At 37.1% G+C, this 21315-nt stretch overlaps 2 protein-coding genes across 7 annotated transcripts in view; one reads left to right on the top strand and one right to left on the bottom strand.

Moving 5' to 3' along the window:
* INTS7 (integrator complex subunit 7) overlaps positions 1-18928 on the bottom strand; it is a 42343-nt gene extending 23415 nt beyond the window's left edge. For 3 of the 4 annotated variants that reach the window (XM_069459290.1, XM_069459292.1, XM_069459291.1), the window contains exons 1-8: positions 18786-18928; positions 13845-13974; positions 12886-13032; positions 10641-10778; positions 7827-7873; positions 6944-7143; positions 6333-6455; positions 2690-2807 (exon numbers count right to left, since the gene is read on the bottom strand). In XM_069459290.1, coding sequence (XP_069315391.1) covers positions 2690-2807; positions 6333-6455; positions 6944-7143; positions 7827-7873; positions 10641-10778; positions 12886-13032; positions 13845-13974; positions 18786-18879 — 997 coding nt within the window. In that variant the 5' untranslated portion in view covers positions 18880-18928. The remainder of the gene's footprint in view (positions 1-2689; positions 2808-6332; positions 6456-6943; positions 7144-7826; positions 7874-10640; positions 10779-12885; positions 13033-13844; positions 13975-18785) is intronic. The other variant, XM_069459294.1, reaches the window with a different exon arrangement.
* A 263-nt stretch (positions 18929-19191) lies between these two features.
* Positions 19192-21315, top strand: part of DTL (denticleless E3 ubiquitin protein ligase homolog) — a 47470-nt gene continuing 45346 nt past the window's right edge. For all 3 annotated transcript variants that reach the window (XM_069459439.1, XM_069459438.1, XM_069459437.1), the window contains exon 1: positions 19192-19387. Coding sequence is in view for 2 of the 3 variants with exons in the window: in XM_069459438.1 (XP_069315539.1) it covers positions 19336-19387 (52 nt within the window). In the remaining variant the exon portion in view is untranslated. The remainder of the gene's footprint in view (positions 19388-21315) is intronic.

Below are 21315 nucleotides of genomic sequence, written 5' to 3'. Positions count from 1 at the left end.
ATTTTCCTTAGATATATGTGATATTGAACATCTTATATATTTAAGAGCCAATTTGTTAGTGATAATTTAGACATACTAATTAAGTCTGTTTTATAAACTACTTCTGGTTACACTGGAAAAAAATCTAATCAATGGAAATACACTTAAACATTTACTATTATCTATGGAAATAAGCTAACTTTGGAAAATCCTTGCCTTTTATTTTTAATGAATATTAGTCTATTTAAGTAAGCCTTGTGCTTAAATCCATATATATAAAAACTATAATTGAACAAACCAATAAAGGACAAATATCTAGCTTGTAAAGTGCTTGGATATTATAACCTGACATAATGCTTATAAATGTCTTTGGAATTAAAAAATAAAGAAAAAGAAAGTCATCGTGCATCTAAGTCAGTTTGATATAAAAAAAGAATTCTGAGTCAGAACCCTCGGGTTCAGGCTTAGGCGCAGGCACTCCGTATGTGACTTTGGACATACTGTCAAACCTTTGAGTATCTCAGTTTCAATACTTACAAACTTCCTTGCATCTGCTGCACTTAAAAGGCTATTTGTATGGGAATGCTCTTATGTTAAAAGCTATGATTAAATCTTTGTCTACTGCAGCTCTTTCAAAATAATATCAGTCAAGCTAAAAAACGGACTGGCTGATTTATGCAGAAAAAGAATCCACAGAAAGCACACTGGGTATATGGCAGATTGCTTATAAAGAAGGCTGTGATAATCTCTCCCATCCCTTGTAGGCATGCACCTTTGCCATGTGATTTTCCAATTCTTCAAATCAAGAGGTGTTTATTTCTCCACCTAGCTGGACCTGGCCATGTAGCTTACTCTGGCCAATAAGACATTAGAAAACACGACACAAGCAAAAGATTGAAAAGTGCTGCTGTGTTGGTGGCCTGCTTTCTTTTGGTTGCAGCTAGCACCCTAAGAACATGAGGTAAACAAGCCGAAAGTAGCCCACCGAGAGTCACATGGATGAGGACTAAGATGCATTTCAACTTTTATCCTGTGAATGAGGCCATCTTAGATCATCAAGTCATGGTCAAGGCTGCAGATGACTGTAGTCATATGAATGGCCCCAGGTGAGCTCAGTAAAAATTGCTGATTTGCAGAATTAGAGCAAATAAAAAGGTCATGGTTTTAAACTGCTAAGTTTTGGGGTGCTTTGTTATATAGTAATAGATAACTAATGGAGTACTTCACAGAATTAATGGAAAGTCTGCAAAACTAAGGTCAGCAAAGAAGCAGGAAAAAGGCAAGGCCAGAGAGCAACCAAGATCACAGCCCAGGCCGGGCGCGGTGGCTCACGCCTGTAATCCTAGCACTCTGGGAGGCCGAGGTGGGCGGATCGTTTGAGCTCAGGAGTTCGAGACCAGCCTGAGCAAGAGCGAGACCCCATCTCTACTAAAAAAAAATAGAAAGAAATCATATGGACAGCTAAAAATATATATAGAAAAAATTAGCCGGGCATGGTGGTGCATGCCTGTAGTCCCAGCTACTCGGGAGGCTGAGACAGGAGGATCGCTTGAGCTCAGGAGTTTGAGGTTGCTGTGAGCTAGGCTGACGCCACGGCACTCACTCTAGCCTGGGCAACAGAGTGAGACTCTGTCTCAAAAAAAAAAAAAAAAAGATCACAGCCCAAAAAGTCATGGATGGAATTAGTCCAGTGAAGACAATGCAGCCATTGTTACTGATTATTTGATGCCACAGCTTACACTGCTGTTACAGGTACCAGACATGGCAAACATCCACTGCTACAGTGTATACTGGAAAGTGGACGTTGCTGTGGTCCTTGCTATATCACCAGGCCAGAATCTCCCACATCTCCACTTCCTTGTTGTCACTGGCTCCCAATTCAGTCAGTGGCATGGAAATGATCAGTTGAGTCCAGGCCACATGTCTGCGTGCTAGCTGGAGGGGAGGCATGGCAAAAGATCATTAGGTCTATTCAGCTTCCTGTTAAGACTGATATGGCAGGGAATTCCCTTCATTCAGCAAGTTAGTTCACAGGCTATTCAGCCATAAAAAGGACAAATAAATGTATATAATAGTTCTTTAATTCATTCAATTCAAATTAACTGACTAGAAAAGGAAGCAATAGATTCCATAAAACTTGCATTAAAATGAAACAACAAAAAACTTTAGCCTTAAGTCCGTCAGGCAAGCAAGCTCATCGCTGGGCATTAATGAAGGCATTTTAGAGTTAATCTTCTTGAATAGGCAACTAGGAAAACATTATTGAACTGGGGTAAAGTTTTATTTTAATTATTTTCCAGAGAGCTAATGTGTACCTACAAGGAAACATATGACATTTGCTTTCAAAATTCACCACCACTTGGCCTTTGAAATGTACTTACATTCAAAGGGCACTTTGAGTCAGATACACAAAAGCAAACCAGCTATTTTAGGCATCCTCAAAAATATTGTTTCACCCACATATAATTCAAAAAAAAAAAGGACAAATCTAGAAAAATAATATTCCTGAGTTAAGATCAAGGATGCAAGACTTTATTATCATAGACATTGGTTAAGAAATTATTTTCAAATATATCACTAGCAAATAATGGAGTATGAGATTTTGAAACCTTCCCTGATTTTAAAGCTTTATAGAAGAAATATTTGGAACGTAAACATAGATAAAGGAATTAGCACATTATCCACATGGTATCTCCTGCCTCTTCCTTACCTGGAGCTATGCTGAAGTAGTGTTTGATGGCAATGGTCCCTGACAGTGTGGAAAGCACAGACAACATCCCTAGTTTTAAGCTGTCGTGAGGAATCTGGAGGGCACATTCACAGAGTGCCTGAGATACAGAAGAGAAATGAACACAGAAGTTAAAACATCTTCTAAACTGTCTACTGCATTTAGATTTTATAAAAATTATATCTTCAGGTCTTTTTTCCATGTTAAAAAATGTAAGTCAAACTGTCAAACTCCTTGGGGACCCTAAGGAGACATAATAACTAGGTGTAATATGGTATCCTGGCACAAAAAGAGGACATTGGGTAAAAAACTAAAGAAACCTGGAGAAAGTATAAAACTTTGGTTAATCATAACAATGTACCAATACTGGTTCATTTAAAACAAAATTACCATCCTATTAAATAATGTAAAATGTCAACAATAGGTGAAATGGTGTGGGGTATGTAGAGCACTCTGTACTACCCTCCCAATTTTTCTGCAAATGTAAAATGCAAATCACGAAGTTCCCCAGAGAAAGCACATCAATCACGTTTCACTGATGAAATCTGCTTCAAGTTTCTGTTTCAAGGACGTTCCCTATTACAAAATTATTCTTACCAGGACTATTTTTCACATCAAAAAAAGGAAAAACTATCTCTTCAAATGGAGTCCCCTTTCGCACTTACCACCACTGCCTTCTTTCAGTATTTGGTCTGAATTTCTCTCTCTACGCTGGCTTAGCTCACTGTTCAACCAGAGCCCCTGGCCCGAATTACTATTTTCTGGGTCGGTCCCTAAACAGGGGATTTTTCTCTACTCTGGAATGGGACTGGTCACCAGGGATGTGTTCCAGAAAAGCACAGTAAAAAGTGGTGTATAATATTTAAAGAAAAATGTTATGTTTGGAAGTATTATGTCAGAGACATAACATGTCTAAATTTTCTATGTCTCCATTGTACTATAAAGGAAAAGATTAAAAGATAGAATTAAAATACATGACAATACATAAAAGTTCAATATGATGTAAATGGAGTTCAAGTGTGTTCTAAGGTCCCTGTAGCAGAATTAACTTTAGACTTTGACAAGAATAATTATGGTTGTTTTCATTTCTAGAATAACAACTAAAAAGAATATTAAAATACTGCAAACTTCGAGACTATTCAGAAGAAAAGGAATGGTGAGATATTATAAACAATCAATATAGAAAGCAGCCCCCCTCTCCCAAAGAGAGATAAAAAACTGGGGAAACATACGGAAAGCATAAAATAAGATGGCAAATTTAAACTCTAATGCATAATAAATCACAGTAAATACAAATGAACCAAATGCTCCATTTGAAAATTACACACTACCAGGCTAGATTAAAAATAATCCAATTAAATACAGTTTATAAGAGATATCTGAAACATAAAGATATATAAAGATTGAAAGTAAAAAGATAGCAAACAATCTACCATGTAAATACATCCAGGAGAAAGCTGAAGTAGCTATATTAACATCAGACAAAATAAACTAAGGCAAGAGACCTAAATAAGCAGAAAGATTTAACATGTTCATGCACTGGAAGACTTAATATTGTAAAGATATCAATTTCTCACAAACTGATCTTTATATTCAATGCAGTCCCAGTCAAACTGTCAAGGTTTTTTTGGTGGACTTGACCAGCTGATTTTGAAATTTATATAGAATTGCCAAGGACCAATGAAGTATGAGTAGTCAAAAGATATAAAAAAATAACTACAAATCAACAGAAAAATAGGCAAGAGACTTGAATAGTCATGGCATAAAAGAAGAAATCCAAATGGTCAATAAACATATTAAAAAGATGTTCAATATTTTTTAGTAATCAAGGAATTACAAATAAAAACTACCACTTCTAAACTGGCAAAAATTTAAGTCTGATAATTCTATGTCTCGGCAAGTAGATGGATCAATGGACACTCTCATGCACAACAGGAATGTAAATTGGTTCAATCACTTTGGAAAACAGTTCGACATTATCTAGTAAAGCTGAAAACATACATATTCTGTAAGTCAGAAATTTCATTCCTATACACTCTAGAGAATCTCTTGCATATGTGTACCCAGGAGATAAAGAGAAGAATGCTCATAGCAGCATTCTTTATAACAGCCCCATGTTGGAAATAACCCATCAAGAGCAAATAAACTGTGGTCCATCCACACAATGGAATAGTCTATAGCAATTAAAGGGAAAAAACATGCAACTACTTGGATGAATCTCACCAGAATAACGTTCAATAAAAGAAGCAAAAACAAAACTAAACAATATTCTTTAGGGAGACATACATAGATGGCAAAACTATTTTTTCTGTTTTTTTGGCAAAACTATTATGAAGAGCAAAGAAATGATTATCACGAAAGTCAAAGCAGTGGTTTCCTTTGGGAAATGTGAAGTTCTAATCAGGAAGGACCACGAGAGGGAGGGCCACCTTCAGGGTTCTGTGACCCCGCAATGTTCTGTTTCTACTGGGATGGTGGCTAGACGGATTTTCACTTAAAATTACTTCAACTATTAAATACATTTTGCATTTCTGTCTGTGTGATCTAGCTCACAATAAGAAAAAAATGACAAGGAGTAATGCAGTGCTTCTCACTGATCTTTCTAAATAACTGAGTTTGGTTCTGTGCATGAATTCTCTAAAATGACTAAAGTGACTGAGCACGTTCTCTTCTTGGAAAGACAGTATTGTTTAGTAGAAAAAGCACTAGGACAAAAGATCAGAGGACAGAAGCTCTCTTAATTAAAGTCTTAATTAAGTTCTCTTAAGAAGCTCTCTTAAGCATATTAAGTCTCTCTGAATCCTAATTGCTTATTAAATGCAGATTTAACAAGTACCCTTATCTCTTGGGATATTTGTAACTATCAAATCATAATACAGTATATTAAAACATGGTTAGAAAACTGCAAACAAACAGAAAAACACAGACGCTTAGTTTTCATAATCTGAAATTCAAAGATTTTTCTTATGCTGGAGCCATGATGACGTGCTAAGAGATAAAAATAAAATCCACGAAGATAAAGGTCAAATTCTAACGCTCTTCCATTTCGCTTTAAATAGCATTATTTACAAAATAGTGTATCTGTTATTGGTAACGGGTAAACAAATATGGTTCTGTTTTGAGAAAAAATTAATATAAAACATTAATTTAACCTAAGACATGGTATAAAAGATGCTACGTTAAAAGTCTAAAGAGAGAGAGATCTGCTCTTGTGTTTACAAAAGAAAAGTTAAGAATGTCTTTTGCTTTCCATAAGGAGAAATATGCTTTGCCAAGTTACCCATCTCCAATACAAATCATAGTACCTAAATTGTTCTCCCTAAATTGACTGAGGAAGACAGGAATAAAATAAACAAGGCTTCTCAATTAGCTTCAGTGCTGCTATGGGAAAATTAACAAGAAACTGAGAGGCAAACATAAACATTGAAAGATAGTTTTATGTATTTATTTTGCCACTTATAAAATAATTTCTGCCACAAACATCAACAACACTCTTAGAAAAGTTTTTCATACTCAATCATTTATGAGATGACAAAGACAATATAAAAATACAAGGCAAGACAATTTACTCTATTACAATGTTATATTATCTATGTAAAATATTAATGTTCAAAGTTCTACACACCTGAATGTTCTCCCTACTCCAAGTATGTGGTGTTTTATTGGCAAGCAATTTCAGATCTTGAATAGCAAGTCTCTTTACTGCTTTCCTGGGGTCATTCTTCAAATACTGCAACAGAAGCTGAATCTATATAGAAAATAAGTCACTCCATGAACAATATTGTAACTGAAATTATTAGTATCAGAGATGCAGTGTAGTTTAGTGAAACTTATAAATTTGAGACAGGACTCATTTCAAATCATAGCCCTGTCACTGAACAGCTATGTGCCCACGTTTGGGCCTTTCTCTGCGTGTGTAAAATACTACCATTTAACTTGTAAGGTTTTAGCATAGGACTTGGCATTTATAACAGATACTCAATCCTTTGTTTTTCTTACTGCCAACTTTGTACCCAGCCAGTATCCCCCAACACTTCATTTCTCTCAAGGGCTTCCAAGAATCAGTAAAGTAAACATAGAGAAGAAAAAAGCAAGTGAAAAGAAATTAAACTGATCTTTATCAGAGAAAGGGACCTTAATGTCATCAAAACTTATGGGCTACTTCCTTATTTTTTATCATATGTCTAATATGCAAGTTTACTGAAGAAAAGGCAGTTTAAAGAAAATTGAAATTACCTGCTTGGGAGTATCAACCAAAGATGAAGCTGCAAGCAGAGTGAAAGTGTGCAAAGAAACAATCACCATTTTGGTGGAAGGATAGGATGTGACCAGCTGTTGCAAAAGCTGACGAGCGCTGGAAGCCAGGATCGCATCATGGTGCATGTGCTGTAGAATGGGGATCAATTTCAGCTTCAAGTCTACTGGCGTAGCTAAACCTAGACACAAAAAGAATTCTCAGAGATTTCTGATCATCACTCTTAATGTTTCAGATTTAAAAGGTCTAATTCAATTAGCAAAATGTTCAATTAAAAGCACAGTATACTAATAGTATGTTTATAACATTAAATTATACTGTAACTAATCAGTAAGTTCAATAGTTTTTTTCAAAAGTATTTAATATTAACTTTTCAGTGATTATAAAATTACACAGATAGTAAAAAATACCTCTAAGAAGCTCAGTGGAAAACAAACTCATGTTTTTCTTATATGAAAAATATTATAGTGCTCCTTAATATTTTTAAAAATATTAAAAAACTGTCCCTCCACACATGTATACATACAGACACCTTTGATGTCTACAGTTTGATTATATTTATAATTTTAGTTATTTCCTTCAACAACTAAATCAGGATCAGGATATGAACAGACTATGTGTACAATAGTTCTGAAGTCCTTTGAACACCCCACCCTGACTAGCATATAGGTTACGTGAGGGCGAAGACTTTGTTTTGTATATAGAACTGTTTTGGTATACAGAAGAACTTCATAAATATTATAAATATTTATTACAAATATTTGAATGGATAGTGACTAGCACATAGCAAGTAACAATGTTAGCAATTATTATAAATAAAAATCCCAGTTAGTCACTTCATAATACTAAATAACTCATACATACCTTGAATCATTTCACTGATTTTGTTACAGATTCCTATAGCAAAATCCCTTTGAAAAGAGAGAACACAAGAAGTTTAAAACCAAAGAATGACACATGCTTATGTTTTCTAAGGACTTAAATGAAATAAAGCACAATTAGCACAGGAGAAATGCAATCCTCCAAATCATAACTAATATTCCAAAGGTCAGGTGCCAGAGGTGGGGGCACCACTTACCATCTGAACACAACTGAAACAAAAACTCCAACCGCCAAATGGGCTTATGCTAACACTGTTCTAAAGCAGCTCGCTCAGGCCATTATCACAATATTGTTTTATTTTCTTTATAACACTAACTAGTATCTGAAATTACTTTGTATTTACAAAACAACAGAGCCTGATCTTTTTCACCTCTGTAGTCCTGGCGCTCAGAATAGTGTCTGGACATGGTAGATATGCACTTCTTCACTAACCGCATAAAAACTTTTTATAACAACCCAAAATTTAAAAATCTGTTTCAGGCCTTTAGGGCCGATAAAATTCAAACTAGGAATCTGCAGATTTTTTTTCGGATAGTATTTTTAAAATTCTTTCTTTTAAGAGTATTTTAAAAACTCTTAATGTCAACATTTAAATACGGTGAAACTAAACAAGATAATCTGATTTTTCAGTCCCCTCTCCACCCCCTAAAAAATGACACCTGACAACACTGGGCATACATCCCCGCACTGTCACCGATAGGCCGGTGCCATGGGGCACTCTCAGATGGAACGAGTGCTCGTCAGTTCACCGCAGTTGCCACTAGAGGACACCGCTCTCACCGACATGCTTGCCTGACCGCTGAGGCATCTGGGCCTGCACCTCCTGCTTTGTGACCCAGGGCCTAGCTCTAAGAACATAAAATCTTAACCTTGCTTAGAACCAGGCAGATGTGGTTACAGTAGTACACAGGGGAAGAATATGACTAAATAAATTCCTAGGGTCTTATTTGGCCAGTTTACTCTGATTTGTTTAGAATACAGAATTGATACGAGATACTAAGACAAAAATCCCTCAGTACTGACTGAGATAATGTGATCTCAGAAAAGGTCATTATTTCTGAGGGAAGAGGTAAACACTGATCTCAAAAATATAAATTTTGTTAATTTCACACTCCTGTATTTAGATAGGTCCTTCAGGCTTTCCTGTTGGACTAATTTAGTGTTTTTTAATATCACAAATTACAAGTATATCGTATTGAAGCATGGTATTTTATTAATCATCAATTCCGTAAGTGAAGAATCTTGCTGTTAGTCTTAATCATTTTCTAAGACAGTAGAAATTCCACAGCTGAAATAAAATTAGCTCTGATAATAACACAAGAGATAAACTGAAGAGTGATGCTTATACATAAAATTTATCACTAAATTACAAATTTATCATCCAAATTTAGAAACTAAAAAACTATTTTTGGAACCACTGGAAGTACATATTTAACCTGACAGATTATAAAGCACTGATACGTTGACAGTGGTAATCAGATGATAAGTATTCACTAGGTGTAACTATTCAATAAAAGTACAGTCATGTGCTGAATAATGACATTTCAGTCAATGATGGACCACATATATAATGTTAGTCTCCTAAGATTATAATGGAGCTGAAAAATTCCTCTTGCCCAGTGACATTTTGATGATCCTGTCCTTGTGTAGGTCAAGGCTAATGTGTGTGATTGTGCCTTAGTTTTTAACAACAAAGTTTAAAAAGTTAAAAAAAAAAAAAAGGAATTTAAAAATAGATAAAAGCTTAGCAAATAAAGATATGAAGAAAGAAAATAGTTTTGGGCTGGGTGTAGTAGCTCACACCTATAATCCAGGCACTTCGGGAGGCCAAGGCAGGAAGACAGCCTGGGCAACACAGCAAGATCCTATCTCTATAAAACATTAAAAAAAAAATTAGCTGAGCGTGGTGGCATGTGCCTGTAGTCCAAGCTACTTGAGAGGCTGAGGCAGGAGGATTGGTTGAGCCCAGGTGTCTGAGGCTGCAGTAAGCTATGGACATACTACTGCACTCCAGCCTGGGTGACAACGTGAGAACCTGTCTCAAAAAAAAAAAAAAAGAAAAATATTTTTGTATAGCCGTACAATGTATTTGCGTTTTAAGCTAAGTATTGTACCCTTAATTATTTCTACTTTAGTTTCCCTTGTAATCACATTTCTCTTTGCTGCAGGCTCACCTGGACTTGTAGTGGATTTTCATTTTGAAGGTATGGTCATAAGGGTAAACACAGACTCACAAAATCCAATAAAACAGTGCAGGCGGAAGTGACGCTGTGCATAAGCGACTGTATGACAATGAGACTCGCCACTCAGGCCAAGATGCTGCATCAACAAACCACCTATGCCATGCCGGTTTGTTTATATGTGTGGAAGAAGCCAGTTCCTTAATTATTATTTAATTATAAATAATCCTTATGGGGAGGCTTGAGTGTCCGTTTGTAAGTACGAAACACTGTAAGGCAGACCGTCCATCCGTAACCCGGGGACTGCCCGTATTACAAACATATGTTTGGGAAAGGCTCCTCGGTGGACAAAGCTTCCCCAACTACTTTAATCTACACTGACTCTGTCCTTCTGGAAACTCATTTCATTTATAAGTAATGCCAACATTTGTACTTAAATTTTCCATTTTATGTATTGAAGTCTTCTTTCTCCAATATGATATAAACCTTCTTGGAAAATACACTTTGCCATTTGCATTTTCCTGTATCCCTTAGTGTTTATATATTAATGCATTGATCAGTTATTCCTTCAAAGACTTTTCTTGGGAAGCCAAATTACTAAAAGGCTCATGCTTACTTTGACTGTGCAGAGAAGTTTGCAGCAGCAAAAACAGCAGCTTCGACTTCTACATTATCATGGGAATCCAAACTCTGACGAATACTGTGGTGAGCATTCTTCCTCTCGGGAATTATGGATGCCAGACTTCCCAACATCCTACAGAAGCAGAGAAACACAGGAAGAATGGAAATACATTAAACTCAAGGTCAGGAAAAAGAAGGGGCAAAGCAAAGCTAGATTACCAAAACAAAAGTTTGTGGGTAATTCTATAAATCTCAGGTTTATAAAGCATAACTTTAAGGTATCAAGCAGTGACTCAAATTCTGAATACTTTTACATACTTCAATATGTCAGAAAATTAAAATGGCTTACCTAACACAAGCAGAGATTTTAAAAATCATCTTGAAATACATCCCAAGTACCAAATGGGGCCCAGAAAAGAAACTTCTAAATTATTAAAGCACTGAAATATCAACTTTCCAATGTTACATAAAGAAGTTCATTTTTGCAAAGCATTAAGGATACGTGTTTTCTATTAAGCAGACCCACTAAGTCAAAAAAAAGTACGACTTCCCACAATCTTTTTCCACATCAGTAAACACTGGTACAATGATTTTTAAATCTGTCCTCAACATCAAGAGAACAGAGGTACAGGATGTCCCTGGGGCCCATACCAGAATCTGCAACATTGAGGAAGGTACAGTTTGGAAAATATAGTGCACTTATAATGAAATTATAAATTTAAAGAAAAGGAAAAAAACTATTGTTTGTAAATTACAGAAAGTACAGCTTGAAATATCCTCCCAGCAGAATGACATAGATTTTAGAAACCTGCAAAACATCACAATAAACAAAATCTACAATGTTCCCACAATGACAACCTTCTTCAAAGTCAACATCTTAAGTAAACTTTCCAATGTGACAGGTCATTAAACAAATGACACACTCTATATATTTTATTACTTTCATTTTGTAAGAAAAAGTATGATTTGTCAACAAACACATTTTAAAATGACATGTTTAGCTTGGGGCTAAGTATATTAAAATGCATTTAAAATTTGTGGAAAACAATTCAAACATTACAAAACCATATGGAAAGGTCTCTTGTGGTCCATAACTCAGTGACTCTGGCCAAAAATAATCACTATTAACAGTATATGCTCCCCCAGATCTTTTTCTGAGCATATATCAACATATATATTGGTATTAACTGACAAAAATGAATTAATACAAAGACATAACTATTTCTATTTTGATAGACATGATTTTTCCAATTTTTCATTTTACAAAAATGATACTATAATCATCTGCACACATATATTCACCATCTTTTAAAAGAGATTTATTGAAAAATTCCTATAGGTTAATTTACTGAAGCAGAGGATAAAAACATCTTAAATTTAAATTCCGTTCTGTTGATTATAGCTTTTAAAAGATAAAAATCAATTAACTGACTTTAAAATATCCCATGATGTTCACGATTTTGTCACTCAAAAGGAAGAAGAATGACAAAAGTACTTAATTCTGAACAAGAAAGAAGAACTGATTCCTTACGTAGAAAAAAGGAAACTCAGGGAAGAAGGGACATTCTAGACTTCCTGGTTAACGAGAGAACTGTCTGGGTAGGGTAAGTCAGAAATGAACCCTATAATTTAGGCAAGTAAATTTCAAAACAAATCCAAAAATTATACATATGATTCTATAAATGGCAAAGCTAAAAAGAGAATATGGTCCAAGCTGGGTATAAGGCTTACAAAATGAAATTCTAACAAAATGAATTTTTTAAGGAATGCCAAGAAAGAAAAGGAAACGCTAAAGAAACTACACTACAATGGTTATATCTGGTGTTCTCCAGTGAGTTCAAATGTAAATTATCACATACAAAAATGACCACATACCCAAGGGAGAATATGGAAAATTGACAGGAGACAGTAAGAACAAGGTTAGGAAGGTAAAAGTTCAAAACGAGCTGAGCCTAAGCTATATTAAGATCCACCAAGTTATTTGATCAGAACGCCCACCTACATAGAGAAATGTTTCAAACACAAGTTAGACAACAGTTTACAACCAAAACAGTACTGTAGATGCTAACTAAAAAGCACTTAGAGATTGGGATGGTTATCATACTTTGCATCGAATCTTAGTCAAAAAACCAAAAACAACTCCTTAATATTCAAAATGAAAAAAGTAAATATATTGCTTTTTTGTACATAATTACAACTCAAATCATCTTCTAGTGAATCATTATAGCAAAACCATCTACCGGAGTGTGATGGCTCTTGCCACAGGATCATTACTATGAATCACAGAGAAAATCCGCTTCACAAACTCATCCACATTTAGAATCTTCTCCAAATGCTTCTCACTTTGTTGGGTAACTTTAAGAACACACAGTCTCAGGAAATTGTTTCTAGGAAAACCAGAGATAAAATAAATTAGGCCACTTTAGAAAGTAATATTTAATTAGGAACCAAAGCAACACTAATGATATTAAACGTTAGTGACAGGCTAATGTTTTTCAATCTTATTATTTGTCTCACCACTAAAAGAGTTACCTAAAGTTTGTGCATTAGGTAGACGTTAAGCATAAGCAGTTAGCTATGCCTGCAGTCCTGCTGCAAGACACCGAAATGGTGGGGACACAAGGAAAAGCCCTGGAGAAATAAATCTCCTCAAATCATCAAATCCAAGGCCAGGAGATCATGGTCCTTCTCTTGTCTTGGGCGAATTCTACAACTTCTTTTCTTTCTCAAGTCTGACTTTGTATATATATGAGCATATGAGTGCAGGAGAATGGTAAAAAGAGGTAGGAGAGGGAACAATAGGGAGAGAAAAAAGGAAATGGGCATTCATTCAGTGCTTACATATTTCAGGTACTTCACAGCCATGCATCTCATGTTGTAAGTTATTAAATTAAATCAGAAACTTCTCAAAACAACCCTATACAAAGCCACAGATTTTTCGGAAACATACAGTAATATATTAAGGTTGTCTTAATTTTATCTTGTTGCCCAAAGAAGTATTCTCTAAAATTATACGCTTCATTTTTGTTTAAAATGTCATTAAATCTCACATTAGAGTGCTCTGTATAGTCATGTGTATCCACTAACATAGTAACTAACCATGGAGAAGTCCTAAAAGGCAAAAAGAAAAAGACCACAATATAAAACAAAGAAACCTGAACAAAGTCCTTAAGGACAATGAGGCTTCAAAAAGACTTACCCAACTCTGAAAACATCAGCTAACTTCAGGAATGCAGAATTGATGAGAATAGGGAATGGATACTTCTGAAAAAGTCTGGGAAAGCGAACAACTGCTTCACATTGTTCACCAAGTTTGCCAGATCTTAGACCTATGAGAAGTATAGAGAGGGGAGAGCAGCTTACAAATTTGTGGCTACAAAGCAAAAATAGCAAACACCAACTGATTACACAGTAAAGCAACAATCATTCTTAACAATTAGGTAAAGTACAACTGTACGTGATTATTCTTTTAAAAATAAAAATGGTATAAAAAGCAGTAATTTGGCAACTGCCATTTTTAGATAGATAATAATGAAAATGAAACAATTTTTTAAAAGGTTAAGATTTGATTAAAAATATTTAAGGCCATAAAATAAACCTCAACAAATTTAAAAGGATGGAAATCATACAATGTATGTTCTCTAAATACATGGAATTAAATTAGAAATCGTAAGAGAAAAATATCTAAACAATGCACTTTTAAATAATCCATAGGTGAAGAAGAAATAAGGAAAATTAGAAAACTATTTTGAACTGAATGAAAATGAAAGTACAATCTATGGGATGCAACTAGAGTAGTGCTTCAAGGAACATCTGTAACATTGAATGTTTCTATTAGGAAAGAAGACAGTTCTCAAATCAACAATCTAACAAAGGTACCAACATAATTCACTGTGGAAAGTATAATCTTTTTAACACGTGATTCTAGAAAAACTAGGTATCCACAAAGCATTAAGTTTACCAGCACCTCTAGTAGCAACTCCACGCCCTACATTTCCTCCATTCCCCATGCACCAGTTTCAAGAAAGGGAATTGAGAGTCACCACTTTCTCCTCCCCATTGCTTTCACCTCATCCTTTCAAAGGCCAACCTCCCACAAAGTATATAGGCTGAGTGATGTCATTTAAGAGAGACTCCTCTTCTCCCAGCGTGAAGGAGATGTTGCATAAGCTTTACATAAAGGACTACTATTCAGCTGTAAAAAAAAAAGATGAAATCATGTCTTTTGCAGCAACACGGATGGAACTGGAGGCCATTATCTTAAGTGAAACAACTCGGACACAGAACACAGAATGACAAACACTACAGGTTCCCACTTACAAGTGGGAGCTAAATAATGTGTACACATGGAAGCAGAGTGTGGAACGATGGACAATGGGTGGACAATGGAGACTCGGAGGGGTGGAGGGTGGTGGACGATGGGAGGTTACTTCGTGGGTTGCTTCAGTGATATATGCACTACAGGCCCTGACTTCACCAAAATGCAATATATCAATGTGGCAAAATTGCACTCGTACCCCATGAATATATACAAATAAAGTATGGGAGAAAAATTTTAAAAATGTTTAGAGAATGACGTTATATTAGTTAAAAAGTTACATTAGAGTAATTTGTGTGAGATGTGTCCTTTATAATGCCAATTGTGTATAGTAATAATTATCTACATCAAGAGATGTGTCAGATAAATGTAAGTTGTAACATATTTGATTATGACACTTAACTTGCTTATATATGCTGTCTTCACAGAAGCTTAGTCAGCATGGCTATCAGCTTATACTTTCTACGTCTTCCCATTGCACCCTGCATAAAATCCAACTTCTTGTCCTGACCAACAAAGCCAGCCATATTTGATCTAGCCCCATCTCTCTACTCACATGTGCACAAGCTCCTTAAGGCTGTATTGTTCACCAAGTCTGAGTACAGCGCCTAATACAATGCAGGTGGTCAGTAAACATTCGTTGAATGAATGAAAGGCCATCATATGAATGGTTATTTTCCTGTTACTAACTACATCCTGAAGGAATGGAATCGAGTCAGCTTCAAAATAACATCCATATTTGTTCCTATAGACATCAGAAACAATCAGCTTACTGCCATGCTTACTCAAAAGGCTCAGAACAAAATGCAAGAGGTTATAAATATATCACAGGTTATAAACAGCAGCATTTCCCAAGTGTGTTTCAAAGGACATCAGTGCCACAAATACTTCTTTAGACTAGAGTTCAAGGGTCACATCTTATACCTAATTGCCTACGTATCTGCATTTGGATGTCTAAGAGACATCTCAAATTTAACTTGTCTCAAACTGATTGGATTTTCACACTCTTGCTAAATGGCAAAACATACATCCTTCCAGTAGCCGAGACCAAAAACCTCTAAGTTTTCTTGACCACTCACTCTCACATCCTCATTCAATCCACTGGCAAATCTTGTTGGCTTTACCTTCAATATACACCCAGAATCTCAGCGCTACACACATTTTCACCATCACCACCCTGGTCCAAGCCACTGTGTTCTTTTCCAGGGATTATTATATTAAATAATTGCCTTCTCACTGGTCTCCCTACTTCTGTTCCTGGCCCTCCTTTCAGTCTATTCTCAACACAGTAGCCAGACTGGTCCTTTTCAAAGGCAAGTCAGAGCATGTCACCATCTAATGAAAATCCTCCATGGCTTCCTATCTCATACAGAATTAAAGCCAATCTTTTCCAAGGCTTGCACTGCCCTACATGAACTGGCCTCTGATTATCCTTCTATCCTCACTGCCTATTACTGTCTCCAGATACAGCATGCAAAGAAGGCTTCCACCCCAGGGCCTTTGCAGTTGTTCCTCCACTTGATCAGTGAGGGCTTTCTTGACTATCCTTTATAAAATAACAAACCAGTTACGGCCCCACACCAGTTTTCTCCAGCCCCCTTCACATGCTTCATTTTTCTTTATAATATGTATCACCGTCACATGCTTACTATATTTGCTTATTCTTGTCTGTTTCCTCTGTCTAGAATAAAAGCTCTATGAGGGCAGGAGCTTTGTTTTGTTTCATTAACTGCTATATCCCCAGTACAAAGCCTGATCAAATAACTCACGTGTCTGAGTGCATATGGCGGGAGGGTGAGAGGAGAAACTCCTATTAAAATACTTCAGAAACAGTATTCCTTGGAGTACACTTTGGGAAACTCTGGTCTAGAAGTTTTGGAACTAGAAGAAAGTTGGAATTTATAGCCTTCTGACTCTATGACATTTGGCTCACAAAACAGAAATACTTTAATAGGTAAAAGATGAAATGAATCAATATTTAAAATATTAAACAATATTCTAAATGAAACTGGCTATTTCTATAATCTAATTTTCTAACAGATTTAAAAGGTATTGGATGGTAAGGTGAAAAAGAATAAGAGTTTTGTTCCTGTCTTGTACAAATTATCTTTCCAAACCTAAGACCCATCTGTAAAATACCCAGGGTATTGCTAGGATTGAACATGACCACTTACTTTGTATCTAGGCTTGACACTAGATTTATTTCTTACAGATATGAAATATTTCCATTTCAACTTTTCTCTAAAAAGGAAAAACTGTGGTTTTTTTCTTATAATTGCAAAATTTTAGGAATTAAACAATTTTAGATTTTTCTTTAATGCCCCATCCTGATCCCTGTTCTACAACCACTATCCTACTGTCAGCATGGGACAAACTCAGCTGGACCAGAGTGGTAGAAAATGTCCAGGTAGTATGATCATACTTTAGATGAAAAAGAAAAGAAAAGAAAATGTCCGCTTAGGGATATTAGATTTTATCCAGACCTGCAACTCTCACTGGGGAATAAGGAAGGAATGTATCACAATGGGGAGGAAAAGATTATGCAGTGTTTAAAAAATACATTTAATATCACAGTTTTATAATTCAGAGGAGAAAAAGCCTATGATTTGGTAAGAGAAAGAAAAGCTCAATATCATTATCTTGGCTGATGGGGATGCATTAAGATACTGTGACTCAACCAAAGGACTACCCCATTGGAGTATTGTGACATTTTTATGTTGATCAAAGAAGGTAAAAGCTTTTTAAAAAGTCTGAGAAACTCTTATCTAGACAAACCCACTAAAAATATTTATAGGTTAAAGAACCAGAGAGTCCCCAAAAAGTTAATAGACATGTCCAAGTCAGAAAGCTGGGAAATGGTTCAAAGTGGACATAAAGACAGATCCTTCTAACTTCTAATCCAGTTCTCCATACATTATACATTGGCTATGGTTAATCAAGATTTACGTATATATCACTTGACAAAATGTTTCTCCCATACAACAAAAATTTCAAGGCACACTGAAACAGAAGTTTCACATTAATACTCGAGTTTTTTACCGACAAATTTCTGCTTTGCCTCCCAAATCCATATATTAGAAGGAAGGTAAACGCTTCTTTTGCATACCAGTATCTCTCTTAATACAACAATTTTCCCAGTTTAGTGGTACGGTACTCGCTTTGCAGACAGTAAGTCGAGGCTAGGTGAAGTTAGGTAACTTGCATAATCACAAAATTAACGGAACTGTAATTTAACTCAGTGTGACCCCAAAGCTCTGTCTACACGAAGCTGCCCTCTCTAAGAAAACACAACTCATGGAACTTGTCTGCAGAGAATGAGCAGGGGCCATGCTTTGCATATGGTCTTGGTCGTATTTAACCTGCCTTGTAACCCGCAGGTAAGAGAGCTATGGAAATGAAATGAGTCGCTATAAAGTCGGTGCAAGAATGTTATTCAACACTCTTGATGAAGACCTGGTCTCAAATGAACGGACTCAAAAATAATTCCACAATTTCAATGCAGGATTTTTAGAAATCTGCCAGCCGCTTTCACTGCTTGGAAAGCAGGAGATTGTGCCCTCAAATGGTCAAAACGGGCCTCTCACTAGAGTTCCCACTTGTTCAGCTGGTGCATGGCCAATCCGGCAATCCTGAATTTTCCTGCAATTATCTTTGCAATCTCTCGCAGCGGCCAAAGCCCAAGCCCCAGCAACAGCACAAGCACTCCCCGCCCACCGAAGCTAAGCGCATGCGCTTTCCGAGCCTCTCCCGAGGCGACCACCACCTGGTGGCGCTACTTCCCCCAGCACGCGATTCGCCCGCGCAGCCCGCTCTTTTGAATACCTTTGTCCAGTTCCATAAGGGCAGAGTTAGCATCCAGTTCCTGTTCTCCATAGCCGGCATCTGCTAGGAAAGACTTAGTTGAGTTTGATGCCATGACCCGAACAGTTACTCGTCTAGCCTAATCAGAAAGATTGCAAACTGGGCCCCAGAACCGCCATCTTCCCCCGCCGCCTTCTCGCGGATTTTTTCCTCCGCGCGCTGTCAAGCCGTGTTACGCATGCGCCCTGATCACCCCGCGGTTCGCCAGCCCTTCTGCGGCCCCCCGCGCAGGCGCTCAGGGAGCTCTTGGACGCTAGGTTCCCGCGGCTGGGAGAAAAGGAGGCGGGGACATGAAAGGGGAAGTGACTCTAAAGCGCCCGGACGCCGCGCCGGGAGCCAATCAGGGAGCGTGACATCAGTTTGGCGCGGAGTTTGGCGGCCGGGGCTTACAGTGGCGGGAGTTGGAGGCAATAACGAGTCGTGGTGTAAGGGGTGGAAGTTACGATTTCTGCGGGTCTTGGGGGCATTTCCACGGCTTTTTTTCTCCGCTGAGCTTTTTCCTCTGGCCCAGATGCTCTTCAGTTCGGTGCTCCGCCAGCCCCAGCTTGGCGTCCCGAGGAGTGGTGAGTAACGGTCCCAACCGCTGCTCGTGGCTGGCGGGATTCACCTCCCCCCCAAACACACGCCGCCTCCGACCACGGCCGACTCCAATTCTGTTTCCCAGCCGCCGAGTTCTCACAGCGGAACAGTGAATTAGTGAACTGCTGAAGAAAGCTATACTTTCTTTCCTTCGGGACACTTTTGATCGTAATCGGGCTTTTTAACTCGTAGTGTAGGCCGAAGAAAGGAAGGACGCTGACTTAACTGGCCTCCGAAGCCCGTTACAGCTCATGTCTATACTGCGCGTTAGCTGGAAATGGCATGCATTTGTGTGTGTGTGTTGCTCTGTTTCTCTCAACAGTTATGTGAGATCATCGAGACTCATATTTGATTAATTCATTCGTTTGTTGTAGAACCTTAATGAGCCCTACTGTTTGCTGTGATACGCCAGCGAATATGACCGCTGTTAAGGAACTCGGTCAAGCAGAGAAGACAGGACATCTGTTTCTTGCAGGGTCAAAATCTCCTCCCCCCCACATGACTACATGGTCATAAAAATTCTAGATTATAGAGTGAAGGATGCCCATAACCATATCCCCCAGAAATGACCACTGTTAATAGATAGAAGTATATTATTCCAGTTGTTTTTTTGATGCCAGAGGTAATATCTATTATTTTCAGAAATGGGATCAAAATGTTTTGTTTTTCACTTTAATGGTATAAATCGGACATATTCCCATGTTAGTATGTAGAAATCCAATTTATTTTCTACAGTTCCTTATGTTCCTGTGTTAAAACATTGGCAGTTAAGAGATTTGAGTGTAGGTTTGAAACTTTTTGATAAGTTTCTGATAAAGGAGTTAACTACCCGGACTAACCTTGGGCAGAAATGAAATCTTACTCATTTAAAGGTCGCCTATATCCAGAGATCCTTCTTCCCAATGAAACCACATGGAAAACAAAACAAAAGAGCAGGGAATTTTTATATTTAAGGAGTAGGTCTAGGAAAAGGATGTTGAAGAAGGAGACGGAGGAGTAGTCCCTCAACTTCCTGCTCCTAATCTAAAACTTCATACCATCCTTACTTCCCTGTTAGATAATTTTGTTATTATACTCCCTACAAATGCTCCTCTTTCTGTCTACCCTAGGACTTTGCCTGAGTAAATTCTCTGCCTTCTGTGTCATGAGTGGCAGTATGCACAGTACTGGTTGAGAGCTTTGTCTTAGGAGTTAAACTGCCTGGGTTTTAATTAACAGCTGTACTCCTTACTATTTGTGTGTCCTGGGGGAAGCTGTTCAGCTTCTATTTTGTGACAGATTTTCTCCCAGTTCTCCATTCCATCTGTCTACTTCCCCCCCCTCCTCTATTCACAAATATTCATTATTATGCAATAGGCACTGAAATTCATTCATTATTATATGTTTCCCACTGAAATCTAAATTACCATCTTCTCACTTCCCCTCAATGTTAGCGTTCCATCCTTGGCCCCTTTTCTTCTACCTACTCTCAAGGATGATCATAGCCATAATCAGGGCTTCTTCCACTACTACCTACAACCTTCCATTTCCTGTACAGTAAGTGCTCCCTTAACATTGGTGATAGGTTCTTGGAAACTGCTACTTTAAACAAAACAACAGAACAATGTATAATAAAACTAATTTTACAACCACAGACTAATTGTTATAAATAAGAGTTAAGTTCCAATGACATATTTCTGGTCGCAAAAACACCACCAACCTTCTAAATAAAGACCCAAAACACTTCTAATATTAAACATTGAAATAAATGTGAACCATACATACATTTAAGAAAGATTGTTAAAAACAAGTAAGATAATTGTTTATTCCAGTTTTGGTGAATGAATGAGTGACAATGGTTGTAGTGGTGATGGGTTAAATCAAGGAATAAATGTTTGCAAAGGGAAAAATTGTAAGGAGCACCTCCTACCAG

The sequence above is a fragment of the Eulemur rufifrons genome, chromosome 27, assembly GCF_041146395.1.
Source record: "Eulemur rufifrons isolate Redbay chromosome 27, OSU_ERuf_1, whole genome shotgun sequence".
Classification (NCBI taxonomy): Eukaryota; Metazoa; Chordata; class Mammalia; order Primates; family Lemuridae; genus Eulemur; species Eulemur rufifrons.
Note: the sequence above shows the minus strand (reverse complement) of the source record. Positions and strands in the feature narration are given on the sequence as shown.